Raw genomic sequence first — 17,457 nt, 5'->3', positions numbered from 1 at the left:
GATCAGTTAAAAGAAAGAGAAGACACAAATTACCAATACCAGGAATGAAACATCATTACGGATTTAAGATATATTAAAAGAATAATAAGGGAAGGTTATGAACAAATGTATGCAAGTAAATTTGACAACTTAATTAAATGAACGAATTCCTTGAAGAAACAAACCACAAAATTCACTCAAGAAGAAGTAAATAACATAAATAGTGCAATACCAATTAAAGAAATTGACACTTTAGTTTAAAACCTTACCACAAAGAAAACTTCAGGCTCAAATGGCTCTACTGGCAAATTCTACCAAATATGTAAGAAAAAATAATAAAAATTCTACATAAACTCTTCTGAAAAATTAAAGAATACTTCCCAATCATTCAATGAGGCCAGCATTATCCTGATAACAAAAACAAAAATACTACAAGACAAGAAAACTACAAACCAATATCCCTCATTAACAAAGATTCAAAAATTGAAACCAAATTTCAAATAGAATTCAACCACATAATAAAAGGAGAATCCATCATGACCAAGTAAAGTTTACCCCAAGAATGAAGGGTTGGTTTAACATTCAAAAATCAGTCAATATAATTCACTGTATTAGCAAACAAAACTAGAAAAACAGGCAATCATCTCAATATACACAGAAAACTCATTTGATAAAACCCAACATCCATTCCTCATCAAAGCTCTCGCAAACTAGGAAAATAAAGAAGTTTCCTCGATCTGATAAACGGCTTTTACAAAAAACCCACAGTTAATGTTATATTTAATGGTGAAAGACTGAACACTTTCCCTCTAAGATCAGAAATAAGACAAAGATGTCTGTTCTTCCAGTTCCCTTCAACACTGTCCTGGAGAAACTAACCAGGGCAATCTGACAAGAAAAAGATTTTTAAAGGGCATTCAAATTGGAGAAGAAAAAAGTTAAACTTTATTTACTAGTAGACATGACTGTCTAAGTTGAAAATCTGATGGCATCCTACTAATAAGTAAGTTTAGCAAGGTTGCAGAGTACAAGATCAATATATAAAAATCAATTATATTTCTATATATCGCAAAAATCAGGAATTACATTTTTTAAATACCATTTACATGGTAAATTTTATGCTATGCATATTTCACCACCATTTTAAAAAGTACTATTTACCATAGTAAATAGTTAATAGTAAATCAAAACCTATGAAATACTTAGAGATAAATCTGACAAAAGATATGAAAGACCTCTACACAAAAACTACAAAATATTACTGAAAGAAAGCCTATCTCCCAAACAAATGGAGAGATGTACCTTATTCATGGGTCAGAAACTCGATGTTGTTAACATGTCAGTTCTCTCAAACTAATATACAGATTTAATGCAATCCAAATCAAATCCCAGCAGGCTGTCTTGTAGAAATTAAGGACTTCCACAAGAGCTAATTCAAGGACAGACAGCCAAAACAACTTTGAAAAAAAACCATAAAGTTGGAGGGCTAACACTACCCAACTGAAAGAACTGTATATGACTATTGTAATCAAAATAGCATGGTATTGGCATAAAGGCAGACAAACAGATCAGTGGATTAGAATAGAATGTCCAGAAATAAATGCATATTTATACAGACAATTGATTTCTGAGAAAAGGTCCAAGGCAACACAGTGGAGAAAGAACAAAACTTTCAACAAATCATTCTAGAACAATTGGGATATCTGTAAGCACACAAAAAAATGGGGATCCATACTTAACACCATATACAAAAATTAATATAAAACAGATCATAGGCCTAAATGTAAAATCTAAAAGTATAAAATGTAAAACTTCTAAAGGGAAACATAGGAGAAAATGTTTGTGTAAGCCTTGGTCAGGCAAAGATTTCTTACATATGACACCAAAAACATGATCCGTAAGAGAACAAATTGATAAAAGACTTCAGAAAAATTTAAAACTTTCTGTTCTACAAAAGACACTGCTAAGAGAATAAGACAAGCCACAGACTGGGAGAAAATCTTTGCAAAGCACATCTCTCATAAAGGATTTATATCCAGAATATATAAAGAATTCCCAAAACTCAATAATAAGAAAACAAACCCAATTAAAAAGATTTGGACAGATAATCTACCAGAGCAGATATATGAATGGCAACATAAACACATAAAAAAATGCCCAACATCATTAGTCATCACGTAAATGCAAAATAAAACCACTATGAGATACCACTACACTATTAGAATGGCTAAAATTAAAAAGACTGAGCACACCAAGTGCTGACGAGGATGTGGAGCAACTGAAAGTCTCATACACTGTTGGTGGGAATGTAAAATGATACAACTACTTGGCAAAACAGTTTGACAGTTTCTTAAAAATATACACCTACCATACAATCTAGACCTTCCACTCCTAGGCATTTACCTAAGAGAAAAAAAACATATGCCCATACAAAGACTTGTACATGAATGTTTATAGAAGCTTTATTTGTAATAGCCAAAACCTGGAAACTCAAATATCTATAAGCAGATGAATGGATAAATAAATTGTGGTATATCTATACAATGGAATATTACTCAGCAATAAAAATAAATGAACTATTTGTATATATGCAACAACATGAATGAATCTCAAAATAATTATGCTGAGTGAAAGAAGCCAGATATTTTGTGTGCGTGTCTGAGGAACATTGCCCCTGAGCTAACATCTGTGTCAATCTTCCTCTACTTTGTATGTGGTGCACCACCACAGCATGGCTTGATGAGCACTGCATAGGTCTGTGCCCAGTATCTGAACCCACAAACCCAGGGCCACCAAAGTGAAGCATGCAAACTTAACCACTACGCCACCGCACGGGCCCCAAAGCCAGCTTCTTTTAAGTACATATTATATGATTCTATTTATATAAAACTCTATAAAATACAAGCTAACTTATAGTGGCTAAAAGCAGATCAGAAGTTGTCTGGAGGGAGAGGGGAAGAAATCACAAAGGGCTGTGACAAAACTTTTAGGGGTGATGAATATATTCACTATCTTGATTGCAGTGACAGTTTCACAGTTGTACACATGTGTCAAAACTTCAAAACTTGGGGCCGGCTCTGTGGCCGAGTGGTTAAGTTCGCGCGCTCCGCTGCGGCGGCCCAGGGTTCAGATCCTGGGCACGGACATGGCACCGCTCGTCAGGCCACGTTGAGGTGGCATCCCACATCCCACAACTAGAAGGACCTGCAACTAAGATATACAACTATGTACAGGGGGGGTTTGGGGAGATAAAGCAGGAAAAAAAAAAAGATTGGCAACAGTTGTTAGCCCAGGTGCCAATCTTTAAAAAAAAAAAACTTCAACACTTGTACACTTTAAATATTTACACCTTACTGTATTGTCAACTACAATTCAATAAATTTCCTTCAAAGGAGGAAGTTAAGCTAAGGCAGTTATCATAGGAGATGCACATAAAATCTATTTAAGAGGCAGAATTCTCAGGACTTGGTAACAGATATAGGTGAGAGATGCTCAATTTCCTTTATTAAATGGGGATATAAGTAAGACATTTTACCCTCAAGTAGCTATTTAATACAAATAGAAAATGACTGTGATAAGCATTAATTTTCTTCCGATAAAAAACTAACATGGATGCAGTGATTTAACACTTAGCACAGTCATTCTGTATTTATATATGAAAGAATGTAAGAGAAAGAAAAAGCCAATTGTATCTCTCTCCCAGAAAACGTAGCAACAACTAATGGCTGAGGTATTTAACTAAATGACTTGAAGATTCACTTGGCAAAGTAAATAGTTAAAAGAACAGAATAAACATTTCTCTCATTGGGTTTATATAAAAGCAAAAAGGGAATGCCAACTCCTTTATATTGATCTGACTTTTGAAATGGTTTAGACAGAAGTCCAATGCAACCCAGTGTTATGTCAACAGAGAGAGGCCAGTTCCCACTGGTTCTCTCTCTAAAAGCCTCCTGGTTCTCCAGTTACTGCTCCACTGCTCCTATGAAAAATCCTGTCGTACGAAGAATAGAGACAGAATTGGAGATGTGTGAGCTTACTTCATTATTTCCAAAAGCGCAGTATAAAATAAACATTTTCCCAAGACAAAGTTCAGAGTGACACTAGAATACCAGGTTCTTTTGCTTTTAGCTGGAATCTCTTTGATCCATAAAAATGGGGAAAGAAACTATTACTTAAGAAATATGCTTTGTTTGGCAAAGAGCATCTTTTAAAATCTTGTGTCCAGGAAAAGGGAGAGGAAACAGTAATGATGCACTTTGTTTAGAAGAATGGAAGCCGTGCTCTTTAAGAGAATCCCCTTGGGTCAGTGCCTCCCACCACCCCTCACTACAAAGGGCACTGTTACTGTTACTGCTGGGTCAAATACACAAACAACAATTCTATTTCTCAAAAATTCTACAAAGTTCACCTGGCATCTCTTCCTTTAAATAACTGCCACTCCTCTACCTCACAGGGTCTTAGGGGGATGGGAAATTGCAGCACCCCTAACCCCCACACATACCCTCTGACTATCACTACCCTACAGCAGTCTGTGATCCAAACTATACCAATCTAATTCTCCCTCCACGGTTTCTGATTCTTGAGCAAAGACACCTAGGGATGAAAAATGAATGAAGCTGAGACATCTGAGACTAGCCAATTAGAAAAGACCAATCCCCTAGTCCTTGCCACTGGGATCTCTGGAGTTGCCCTTGATCTTGATTCTTCCTCTCCCTACTTGTTCAGCTCTACCTTACTTATTTAATTCTGCATACAGTAGCCCCCCCTTATCTGTGGTCTCAGTTACCCATGGTCAATTGCAGACATCATCTGCCCCTAACAACCAACCATCAACAACATAATGGCTCGATGATCCTCCCTCTGACATACTGTCCGAAGGTCAATAGAAGCCAAACACTACCATTAGTAGTCATTCACCTCACTTCATCTCACCATGTAAGCATTCTATCATCGCACATTATCACAAGAAGAAGGGTAAGTATAGTACAATAAGATATTCTGAGAAACAGAGAGACCACATTCACATCACTATGATGATAGTATATTGTTATCATTTTCCATTTTATTATTAGTTACTGCTGTTAATCTGTTACTGCGCCTAATTTAAAAAGATTTTTTTTTCCTTTTTCTCCCCAAAGCCCCCCAGTACATAGCTGTATATTTTTTTAGTTGTGGGTCCTTCCAGTTGTGGCATGCCGTCTCAGCATGGCTTCAGGAGAGGTGCCATGTCTGCGCCCAGGATCCGAACCGGCGAGACCCTGGGCTGCACAAGTGGAGCAAGCAAACTTAACCACTCGGCCACGGGGCCAGCCCCAGTGCCTAATTTACAAATTAAACTTTATCATAGGAATGTATGTATAGGAAAAAACATAGTATATATGGGGTTCATTACTATCTACAATTTCAGGCATCCACTGGGGGTCTTGGAACATATCTCTTGCGGATAAGGGGGAATTACTGTAATAAAGAATTTGGCTCAGGCGGGCTGGCCTGGTGGTGTAGTGGTTAAGTTTGCATGCTCCTCTTTGGTAGCCCAGGGTTCACAGGTTCAGCTCTCGGGCACAGACCTAGCACTGCTAGTCAAGCCTGTGGCGGCATCGTACATAAAATAGAGGAAGATGGACACAGATGTTAGCTCAGGGCTGATCTTCCTCACACACACACAAAAAAAAGTGGCTGGTCTTTGCCTTCAGGTCAATTTCCCTGTTAATAGAAGTATCTTTGTTATTCATGGTGGGCTCCTTGGATTACACTTGAGTTCATGCTAATGAGATGACTCTGGATGGGGGCTGCTCACCAGAAAAACCAACCATGTGACAAGAGGATTGGGGCTTTGAGCCAAGTGATATCAGCCCAACCTTTGCGGAGGAAAAGAGGACTCGTGATTAAGTTCAACCATGTGCCCAATGATTCAATCAATCATGCCTGTGTAGTTGGACCCCAGTAAAAACTCTGGACACTAAAGCTATGTTGAGCTTTCTGGTTGGCAAACACACTGATGACTGATGTGCTGGGAGGGTGCTATGTCCTGATTCATGGGGACAGGTCACAGGAGCTCCACATTCAGGACCCTACCAGAGCTCACCCTATGGGTCTTTTCTTTAGGCTGGTCCTAATTTTTATCCTTTAAAATAAAATTGTAATCATAATTACAGCACTTTCCTGAGTTCTATGAGTCATTTAGCAGATTACCAAACCTGAGCAGATAGTGGGAGCCTCTGATTTTGTGCTCAGTTGGTCAGACCACAAGTGTTCTGGGAACATCCAGAGCTTATGGCTAGTTTGGTGTCTAAAGTGAAGGTAGTCTTGTTGGGGACTGTGCCCTTAACTTATAAAGTCTGCACTAACTCTAGGTAGTTAGTGACAGAATTGTATTGCATTATTTCACTTAATCACTCCCTATGCTTCATTTTCCTCATCTGTAAATGCAGACACTCATAGTATTTATACTTCATAAGGTTTTATGAGAATAAAGGAGTTGATATATGTAAAGCACTCAAAACAGTGCCTAGACCATATTAAGCATTATATAAATATTAGAATAGTTTCTCAGTTGTTGTTGTTGTTTCTATTATTAAAGTCCAGAGCTGGCTAATGTATAAATTATCAGGCTTTTCTACTAAAATCTAAAAAACACAGAGAAAAGACTGGCTCCCAACATTAGTCAGAAAATGTTAACAACATTAATCGCATAGATGGTACTGACGTTAGCCAGCTAATGTTCTGAACACAAATGACTACTGCCGATATCTACATCATCTAGCAAAACTCAGACCAGCCAGTTTAAGCAAGTGCCAGAATATTACATGCTTTTTGTAACTCTGGAAATCATCACTCCAGGGAGATTAGGGTCCTTGTTCTGAATAATGAAGCAAATGGTTGGGAGAAATAGTATAAGATGATTCTTACTTTCAGTTTGTCAAACCACCAGGCCTGGCACACGATGAACAAATCCTAACATGGTACATTTTATCACTTCTCAGCTTAGCTATAAGATACATCACTGGGCACTGAAATGTTTTTCTCTGCTCATCAGTAATGGCTACCAACTCCTCAAAACTCACTCCTTTGTCTTCCATCTTCCTGTCATTTAGAACACACTTGGAAGTGTTCCAAATAGCTGCTGAGTACAGAAATAAAGTTCTTACCAGAAAATTGTCTTGGGCTGTTTTCTAGTATTATGATTCAGACCCTCTGTTCTGCCCTCTCATGGTCACTTTCCCTTCCCAGCTACTTCTATGTGAGCTTTCAGAGAAGGCTAGGAATGCTCTCCCTGCCATCTTTCATTCTAAGTTCCTACTTATGAAACACACTCTTAAAACCCTGGCACCATGTCCTCATGTTATTACACAAAAAGAAGAAAACTAAAATTAAACAGTACAGATAAAAAATTTTCCTGGCAGTGTTGGTATAATTCCAAAGATCGTTTCAGTGCTTCATCTCTCATTAGTAGACAGCCTGAGTTGCTCAGGAGCTGCTAAACAAAAGCACCCACAAGGAACTCAGCTTCTAAAGATTTCCAGAAAGCTGATCATATAGCTAACCTATGCTTCCTCTAAATTGATAAAACATAAGAGTTAACAAGAAGTAGCAGCCTGTCCATCCTAGAACCAGGATTAGAATCCAGGTCTTTCTGTTTCAAATCTAATGTTCTCCATCTACATTATAGGTGATCCCTTCCAGATCTAAAATTCTATAATCCTAGGTAGTAATTTAAACAAAAATAGAAAATGCCTCATTCCTACAAAAACTGGTCTTCTCTATCACCAGACCAGTGCTTTCAACCAAGATGTTACAGAAAAGCAGAAAGAAGAAAGAAGAAGGCCCAGGTCTAAGTCCTGGCTCTGCTATTTCCTAAAAGCATGACAATGAACAAATATCTTTATAAATCTAGGCCTAAGATTCCTCATCTGCAAAACCAGGGACCCTGACGGTCACCTATGTTTAACCCTTCTTAGCATCAAGACCTACCCTAAGAGATCCTGGGAAGAGACTGCTTCCAATCATGTTAGTATCAAAGGAAGTTTTAGCCACAGATTCAAAAGGAGAGGGGACTAAAGCACTGTTTTTCCCTTCTCTGTCAAGTCTCACACAATTAGACATGCTCTTTCACTCAGAACTCTGAAGCGAAAGCTCCAGAAAAAAGCGGTAGTCATGGTTTAGCAGTTTTACAAGTGAAAAAGATCTAAAGTTTTAATTTAATAAGTTCAACATGAGTCAGCAGAGTTATGTGCCTGCTGGAGGCACCAGTATCTAATCAGGTTGCATTAAAAGATGCACAGGTCCCGAACTGAGAAGCTGATGGTCCTGCTAAATTCTGTGCTGATCAAACCACACCCCAGGGGTCTGCATCCAACTCTAGGAGCCATGATCTAAGAAAGACGTTAACAAAAGAGTCCACAGGTAGGAAACCAAGATGAGATGGAGGCTGAAAAAGAATGTTTTCTTCAAAGAACTAGCACTATTGAACCTGGAAAAGAGAAGACTCAGAAGAGAGTCCATCTGTACTTCTACCTAATCTTTGAATCATCTAGGACTCAGAGGAGTGAGGACCAAATGGGGAGCCACAGAAGAAAGGGGCTGCCTTAAAAGGCCACCAAGCTCCCTATCTCTGGAGATGAAGCAGCCAAAGCTGGGAGATTCCTATGGGGATGGAGGTGGGGAGAGCTGGTGAAGAGAGGGGTAGGGATAGGATGGAATTCAATAAGACTTCCAATGAAGAACAACTCCAACTCTGTCTAGAGCATCTTCCCCCCATCCCCAGCACAGTGACTTTATCAGTCTTATTCAGTGACTGTATGTAGAACCATTTCAATAATTTGCTCTTCATTAAGCATTTTATTATACTCATGTCCTTTTAAGGCCAAGTTGCCACCCATCTTCTCTCTTCTTTTTTTTTTTTTTTTGAGGAAGATTAACCCTGAGCTAACATCTGCTGCCAATTCTTCCCCCTCTCCTTTTTTTTTTTTTGTTGAGGAAGACTGGCCCTGAGCTAACATCCATGCCCATCTTCCTCCACTTTATACACGGGATGGGATGCCTGCCACAGCATGGCTTGCCAAGCAGTGCCATGTCCACACCCCAGATGCAAACCAACAAACCCCGGGCTGCCAAAGTGGAATGTGCAAACTTAACCATTGCACCCCCAGGCCGGCCCTTCTCTCTTCTCTAAACCTTCCAGCAACTAGGATTGACAACCAGGCTGCCTATTACCTTCTGAAGACTTCCATGCCTTCCACAGGTCCTCCACGCTGATGAGTTTATCCTCACCATGGAAGGTGCTGTGTTTCACCGTTGGGTCATGGTAATTGAGGTCTTCCCTCAGGAACTGCAAGGGAAAAGTACACAAGTCACAAGAAATACCTGGGAGCCAGTCCACCAAGATCTCCACGCAGATCGTGTAGCTATCCACAGCACTTCCTATCTACCCAGTGCACGAGTATACCACATCATTCACGTATCCTTCCATGTGCATATATCCTAGTTGCCAAGCAGACTGCTTTTTCTTGTTATATGTTTCACTTGAAAATATAAACATGAATAAGAAAGTCCTTCCTCATATTTTTTTTAATTATGGGAAGATAATATATGACAGTTAACTGGAATTCAGTAAGCTGGAAGAGGGAAGAAGGAAAGGGAGGAAGAGCTAACAACTTTTGAGCACTTATCTATACAGTAAGCAACATTCCAAGAACTTCCACAATATTTTCCCATCTAATCCAATGAATTATCACACCCATTTTACAAATGAGAACAGTAACACTCACAAAGATTATACAATTTCCCCGAAATCACATTAAGTTTAGAGAAGTTAAATTACTTGCTGTGATAATTTTAAAATATGTCCACAATTCTTTGACAATCCTCCCACAAAAGGTGAATTCTCCTCCCTTTGAATATAGACTGACATTAGTGACTCATCTTCTAACAAACAATGTGGCAGCAGTGATGTCAAAGGACTTCCAAGGCTAGATTAGAAAAAGCGATACAGATTCCACCTGGCTCTCTCCCTTTTGGGACACATGCCTTGGGAGCCCTGAGCCAACACGCAAGAAGCCTGGCCACCTTGAAGCTACCATGCGAGAGAGATCACATGGAAAGATTATCTGGAGACCGAGAGAGATGACTGAGCAGCCCCAGCTGTTTAAGTCTTCCGGCCCGGAAGTCAGACATGTGAGTGACTGAGACTTCAGGTGATTCCAGCCCCCAGCTTTTGGTTCTTCATGTGATGCCAAGTGGACACAGATGAGCTGTCCCTGCTGAGCCATGCCCAGATTGTAGATACATGTCAAAATAAATGTTGCTGTTTTAAGCCACCAAGTTTTGGGGAAGTTGGTTATGCAGCATTAGATAGGTAAAACATCTGCTCAATGTACAGCTAATAAGTGATGGAGTTAGCATTCTAACCCAAGATATCTGACTTTATAGTCCAAAGTTTCCCCCTGCTCTGCATATGCTGTCCTTTAGTTATATGGATTTTTTTCATACTATAATTTTATAAGAAAAAACAAAAACATGGGGCCAGCCTGGTGGCGCAGAAGTTAAGTGCGCACGTTCCGCTTCAGCAGCCCAGGGTTTACCAGTTTGAATCCCGGGTGCAGACAAGGCACCGCTTGGCACGCCATGCTGTGGTAGGCGTCCCACATAGAAAGTAGAGGAAGATGGGCACGGATGTTAGCTCAGGGCCAGTCTTCCTCAGCAAAAAGAGGAGGATTGGCAGATGTTAGCTCAGGGCCAGTCTTCCTCAAAAAAAACCAAAAACAACAACAAAAAAGAAAAACAAAAGATATCAAAGCTTTTAGAAATTTAACTGGTGACTAACTTCACAGATACTCCCATTCAGTCTGATCCTTAACCTCATTAGTATGTACAAGACTGAACACTGATCACTGGTTTCCACAGATTAAACATCAAAGTAGTATGGAATTCTGATCACTACTCTCACAAGAACACATTTTAGTAGGATTTTCAGGAAATACTTTTTATCCATCTTTCATTATCCCCAGGGTCCAGGAAAGGGTCTGACCCAGAGTAATGTCGGTAAATGTTGTGACTAAATGAACAGATAGTTGACAGAATGGTCCCAAATTCCCTACACCCATTATCAAGGGGTGATTTCTTCCCCAGGGTTTTGCAGACATTAAGACACTGGGCTGGATGACTCAGGAGAGAAGTCTGAAGAGAGTCCACACTGGAGGACTCTCACCCTAGAGAGAGTATAGGCTGCCGAGCACAAGGAACTTGACAATGTCCACAAATATAACACAGTGCTGTCCGATACAACTTTCTGCAATGGTGGAAATGTTCAGTATCTGTCTGGTCCAAGCAGTCACCACTAGGCACATGTGGCTATTGAGCACTCATAATGTGACTAGTATGACTAAAACTCTTTTTAAATTAATTTACATTTACATTTAAATGGCCACATGTGGCTAATGGCAACATATTTGGAGTGCAGCTCTAATAATTCTACTACGTGGAGTATAGGTATGGCCCTGCCACACTTCCACGGAGGCTAGAATGGTATATGGAAGACCTCAGGCGAGATGAGGAGTGGAGAGCAGTGCCCAAGGGCATAGGTTTAACAGTTCTTTGTGCCCTCTGGCCACAACTTCTGGGGGCAGAAATTCATTCATTTCATTTATTCAACAAATATAAGATTTCCATGTACCAGGTATAGTTCCAGGCATTAGAAATGCAGTAAATAGTAAACAAAACAGATACTAATCTTTGTCCTCATTGAGCTAACACCTTATTTGGGTGAGAGAGACAATAATTTCTTTAAAGCAGGGAAGAGGAATAGGGAATGCCAAGGGTAGTGGTATCAGTGGTTTGTCAGTTTAATTACAGGAGTCAAGGGAGGTCTCATTAAGAAGGTGACTTTTAAACAAATGTCTGAAGGAGATGCTGGAGAAAGGCAAGCAGAATAACTGAAAGAAGAGTATCCTAAGAATAGGGAATAGCAAATGCAAAGGACCTGAGGCAAGAACATACTCGGTATGTTCAAGGAATAGCAAGGAGGACAGTGTGGCTGAAGAGAAATGAGTGAGGTGGTGACTAGCAGGAGATAAACTCAGGGAAGCAGCAGGGGTTCAGATCATAAGGGCCCTGGTAAGCCATATATGGACTTTGACTTTTACTCTGAGATGGAAGCTACTGGAGGAATTTGAACACAGATGTGACACACTCACATTGACCTCTTTTAAAGGATTTCTCTGCATGCTGTGTTGAGAAGCAGACTACAGGAGGGCACGGGCAGATGCAGCGAACCCAGTCAGGTGGCCATAGCAATAATCTACGCATGAGCTAACAGTGGCTTGAAACAAGCTAGGAGTATGGGGGTAACGAGAAGTTGTCAGGTTTTGGCTACACTTTAAAGACATCAAATCAGTAACTCTCATAATTTTTTAGTTTTGATTCATCAGGTCCTTTAAGGTATACCCTACTTTGGCTTTCCTAGGCTAAAATCCAGGCCCTCTTAATCTACGACTAGAGAAACACGTTATCATACACAAGCCTTAGGAGCAGAAACGCCAAAATCTCCAAGGAAGGTGATTTTCTGCCATTACCAGCTAGCTCCAGGAAACCATCTGATGAGACATACCAGCTGCTTATAGGGAACCAACAGACACAGACTGCTTTTTACAGCCAAATCTGATCACTGAGGTATATGGAGAGCAGAGAAGCTCATGGGAAGAAAGTGCAAGGAGGCTCTGCACAGGGGCTTGCATACAGGCACTGCTGGTGCCACAAAGCATGCAAAGAAGGAGTGGGGTCAGAAAGCAAGGCCCGCAAGAAGATGGTGCCAACTGAAGAACGTGGCCTGACAGAAGCTCTACCTGAAGGAAGGGCCTGATGCTGAGCGGAACCTCTCTAGAGAACAAAGCAGTGGGACTGCAACAATCAGGCCTTATGAGTAGGAGAGGCGGTGTACTACAAAGAGTTCAGAACCCACAGAAACAGACCCTTACTTCCTGTGTGACCTTTGGGCAAGCTACTTAGCCTCTCTGAGCCTGTTTTCCTCTCAAAATGAGGGTTAATTATCCCTCCCATTTGAGTGTGATAAAGATTTAAAGAGACATGTTTGCAGAAGTCATAAACTGCCTTTCCCTGTCTTTTAACAGTCCTCAGAGCATTTTATAAACTGAACCTATAATTAAAAATCAAATCTCAAAAAAACCCCAGCTTTTCAGGCTACCTTAAAAAAAAAAAAAAACTAAAGATCTAGGACACTGAACCCCAGTGACAACTTTAGAATTCCATTTAGGAGAGGCTTACGGGTTGCAATTTCATTGGAAGCGAGGGTGATGGCTAAGGGACTTGTCACGAGGTTGTGTTTGCATAGCAAGCACATTATTTTTATGTAGATTGTACATTACAAATTAATTTTAAAATGCAACACTCACAAAGATGTGTTTATTCACATTTTACTTAAAATTAAGAAAAAAATTGTCCACATCAAAGAATATTATATATATAATAAATATATATCTATGTGTATATATTTGGGGCAGTTTGGAGGTAGGGGAGCTGGTGCTAGGGGAGATAACGAGGGCCTGAAGCCCCCACCTCCTGGCACCACTCCTGGGTTCATGTCTACCTGGCAACAATCTTCCAGAGCTGAGCAGCAGCTGCCTCCTTCTGAAGAGGCATGTGCTCTCTAGATTGCCACAGCTCCCACCACTCACAAATTTACACATATGCATTTCTACAGCCCACATTTCTCAGTTATGATGCCCCCAGCCCCTCAGAGGCACAGAGCTTGTGATTCTTGAGGTACACAAAAGCACTCTAAGTTTTAAAGCACAAATCGAATGTTAGCTGAGATTGTAACTAGAATGAGCGTGAGGTAAGGATATGAAAATGAGAGAAAAAGCTACTTGATCAAAGGAGACTCTTCTGTGCTCCCACAGCCCCTGTGTAACCTTTATCAGTCTTGTTATCTGCCTATCTCCCTACCAAACCATATACCCTCTGATGGAAGGTCCCAGTTACCCAGCTATAAACACAGCATACAAGAATGTTGTACTGAACGAGAATCCTCATGTCCAATATACTTGAGGTAGGCATCACCCCATATTACTCTAAACACTGTCCCACATCTGGCTAATAGCTAAAATCTGATTTAAGGCAAAGTTTAAAAGGAACAAAAAGCAAAAACAAAACAAAACCAAAGAGGCGACTGTTGGCTCTCACAACAAAGATTTACTATTTCAGACTCCAAACAAGCAGCTCTTCTCTTAGGAAGGTCTAAGGGGGCTCCCTAAAAGTCTTGCCTTATGACAGAGAATACAACACTAGCTAGAGTTGCAGCTCAACAGCTCTCTGAAGAGCCAAGGGACCAGCTGTCACTAGGTATATTTAGCTCTATGAGCTCAGAAAAGTGATCTCCCTGGCATTGGAACAAAGCATGCAATCCATCCCAAGTGAAGCTGTAGAGAAGGGATGTGGGTGAAAGCAGACAGGAGGAGAGACATCTCTCTAGAATTCCCAAGAAAATAAGCCCATCTTCCATGTCTCCCAAACCAAACCACACCACCTCCACTACTACTTCCTCCGACACATAATATTTAGAACCCATAAGACTCATGCCCAGATCTGAGCAGCTTCCCAAGTCTTGTTCACTTCTTGAACATCTAGCAAGGACCCGCATTTTAGCTACAACAGCTCTGAATGCCATTTATACAGAGAGCTAGGACACGGATGTCTCAGTGGTGAAGTATCTGTCCCCATTGAGATCAGAAGCTGTTTCTCAAGGGCAGGGAGAGAACAGTCATTTCTCACTCACCTTTGTACATCTAGTCTCACTCCTGCCAGTCCATACTAGTCACCAGAATGACCTTGGTAAAGTACAAGCCTAACTATACCAACACTCCTACTTAAATTCTCATGGCTCCCCGCTACCTACAGGATAAAGCCTTAGCTTCTTGGTCTTACATTCAAGGCCTTTTACAATCTGGCCCATAGACTAACTTCCCAATCAGCTTCCTGGCCACTCTCCCTCCCTACTAGGCACCTAGACTCCAGACCAGGAGTCAGGAAATAATGGCCATGGGCCACATCCAGCTTGCTGTTTCTTTTTGTAAATAAAGTTTTATTGGAACATAGCCAGACTCACTCATTTATGTACTCTCTATAGACGCTTTCATGCTACAAAAGCAGAGCTGAGTTGTTGTGACAGAGACTGTATGGCCAGTAAAGCCTAAAGTATCAACTCTCTGGCCCTTTATAGAAAAAGTTTGCCAATGTTTGCTCTAGCTCCTTCAGGCTCCTTGAACAAACCATGCTCTTTTATACCTCTAAGCCTTTACACAAGATGCTCCATTTAAAACGTTTTCTCCAGGGGCTGGCCCTGTGGCCGAGTGGTTACGTTTGCACGCTCTGCTTCAGCGGCCCGGGGTTTCACTGGTTCAGATCCTGGGCGCAGACATGGCATGGCTCATCAGGCCACGCTGAGGCAGCATCCCACATGCCACAACTAGAAGGATCCACAACTAAAATATACAACTATGTACTGGGGGGATTTGGGGAGAAAAGCAGAAAAAAAAAAATGATTGGCAACAGTTGTTAGCTCAGGTGCCAATCTTTAAAAATAAAATAAACTAAATAAATAAATAAAATGTTTTCTCCCACTCTTTATCTGCTAAAGAAAAAGTCACTGCCTTTCTGAAGTTTTCCAGACTTCTCTCAGGCAAGTTAATTGCCCTATCCTATTTGTTCTCTCAGTTCTCAGGGTATTCATCTATGACAGAACTTAGCCCATTATACCATAATTACTATTTAATTACCCCTCTCTTTCTCTCCCTAAGCAACTCAAATATAGAAACTGTATTTTATTTGTCATTTATCTCTTTCCCCAACATCTTGCGAATTCTCTGGAACACCTAAATGAATAATTAATTTAGCTCCCTAAGCCCACCCCCAACCATAGGGCCTGGCACAAAGCAGGGTATGTGGTTATTAAATAACTGAATGAGTGTCTCTCGCTTGAGTTTGCCCTACAACACCCAGCAGAGTGGTTATTTTACAACAGCTAGTCAATACATATTATGTCTACTATACAGAAGAAAGAAAAAGTCCCCAAATTGTCAGCCAATCTAAAATAAAGATATTCACCTAGGGGCCACAGGGTTACACTGGCTTGGATTCAGTGTAGCATGATGATTTAGAGCTAATTCTAGAGCCAGCCTGCCTAGGTTTGAATCCTGGTTCTACCACTTGCTTTCAGTGTATCATGCACATCATTTGTAAAATGGAGATAAGAGTAGCATAAAACTTCAGAATACCCTCCATGTTGAGAGTATTATAAATGAGTTAATTCATATAAAGAACTTAGAATAGTGCCTGGCACAAAATAAGCTCCCCTATGTGTGAATTAAGCTCTCCTAAATATTAGTATATTGTAATATAAAGATACTAAGAATGTGCAGTCCTGGAGCCCACTATTACAGTGATACTGATCTCTCATATGTAAAGGAGATCTATAGAGGAGATAGAAGGTAGATATTTCCTTGCTATATAAAGGCCATGTGACAAGATCAGCATTAGAGATAACTAAGATAAGGCACTGTAATCTACAGACCTTTAAGGTGTTTCTTTTCTACTCTCTGATTCTTACTTTGAAAGCTTTAACTCCGTTTAAAGTTGAAATTTTACAACCTTATGCAAGACCCTCTATGGGCTGGCCCCTACCTGCCTTCTTTGCCATATCAACTGCCACTTCCTCTCATCTGCAATGATGATGAATTACTTGAAATCCCCTGAAAGTACCAGGCTCTTCACCAGTCCAATGTCTTTGCACATGCTATCCCCTCACCTAAAACACTCTCCTCCTTCTGATCACTCCTAGTCATTTCTTCAGACCCAGATTACATGTCAGCAGCTCTGCATATGTGTAAAACTAACTTATATCTTCCTCTTCTGTGACTCCATCACAGTATTCACTTATCCTACTCTACTATCTTCATCCATTTACCTGGCTATTTCCACCACTAGAAGAACTTCTTCCAGGGCAGCAACTTCATCTTTCCTTTTACTCCTATATATCCAAGCATCCAGCACATATGCAGGTACAGAGAAACCCTGAGGTCAGTGACAAAGCTCAGTCCTTGCCATGGATTCATCCTTACTGTCCTCAGACTATGACACTGAACACATGACACAGGTCAAATCCTAGAGACAGCATCTAAAGTTGTAGCCTTACTAGGTACTTGGCCAGTACGGCAAAGACTGGGAAACTCTGAAATCTCCAGGCTTGCAAACTGTCAGGACCAAAGTATCCAAGCTAGCCAAGGACTACTGGCTGGGGAGTCTTTGTCTTACGAAAGGAGGATAGAAATAGATCACTAATTTAAAAATATTTTCAGAGAGAAAAGGGATTACCTTCTTAATTGGGGTCAATATTGCCACATTTACATGGGATGAATACACAGCACTATAGACAGAATGCATTATGGGTAAGAACATTTAAAAATTGAA

The 17,457-nt window shown here is 40.5% G+C and overlaps 1 protein-coding gene across 8 annotated transcripts in view; it reads right to left on the bottom strand.

Annotated features, from left to right (window-relative positions):
- STIM1 (stromal interaction molecule 1) overlaps positions 1-17,457 on the bottom strand; it is a 172,247-nt gene that overhangs the window by 49,249 nt on the left and 105,541 nt on the right. For all 8 annotated transcript variants that reach the window (XM_014841954.3, XM_070490810.1, XM_014841953.3 and 5 more), the window contains one exon: positions 9,193-9,307. In XM_014841954.3, coding sequence (XP_014697440.1) covers positions 9,193-9,307 — 115 coding nt within the window. The remainder of the gene's footprint in view (positions 1-9,192; positions 9,308-17,457) is intronic.

Source organism: Equus asinus, chromosome 20, assembly GCF_041296235.1.
Source record: "Equus asinus isolate D_3611 breed Donkey chromosome 20, EquAss-T2T_v2, whole genome shotgun sequence".
Lineage (NCBI taxonomy): Eukaryota > Metazoa > Chordata > Mammalia > Perissodactyla > Equidae > Equus > Equus asinus.
The sequence above is the reverse complement of the archived record's forward strand: the minus strand, read 5'-3'. Positions and strand labels throughout refer to the sequence as shown.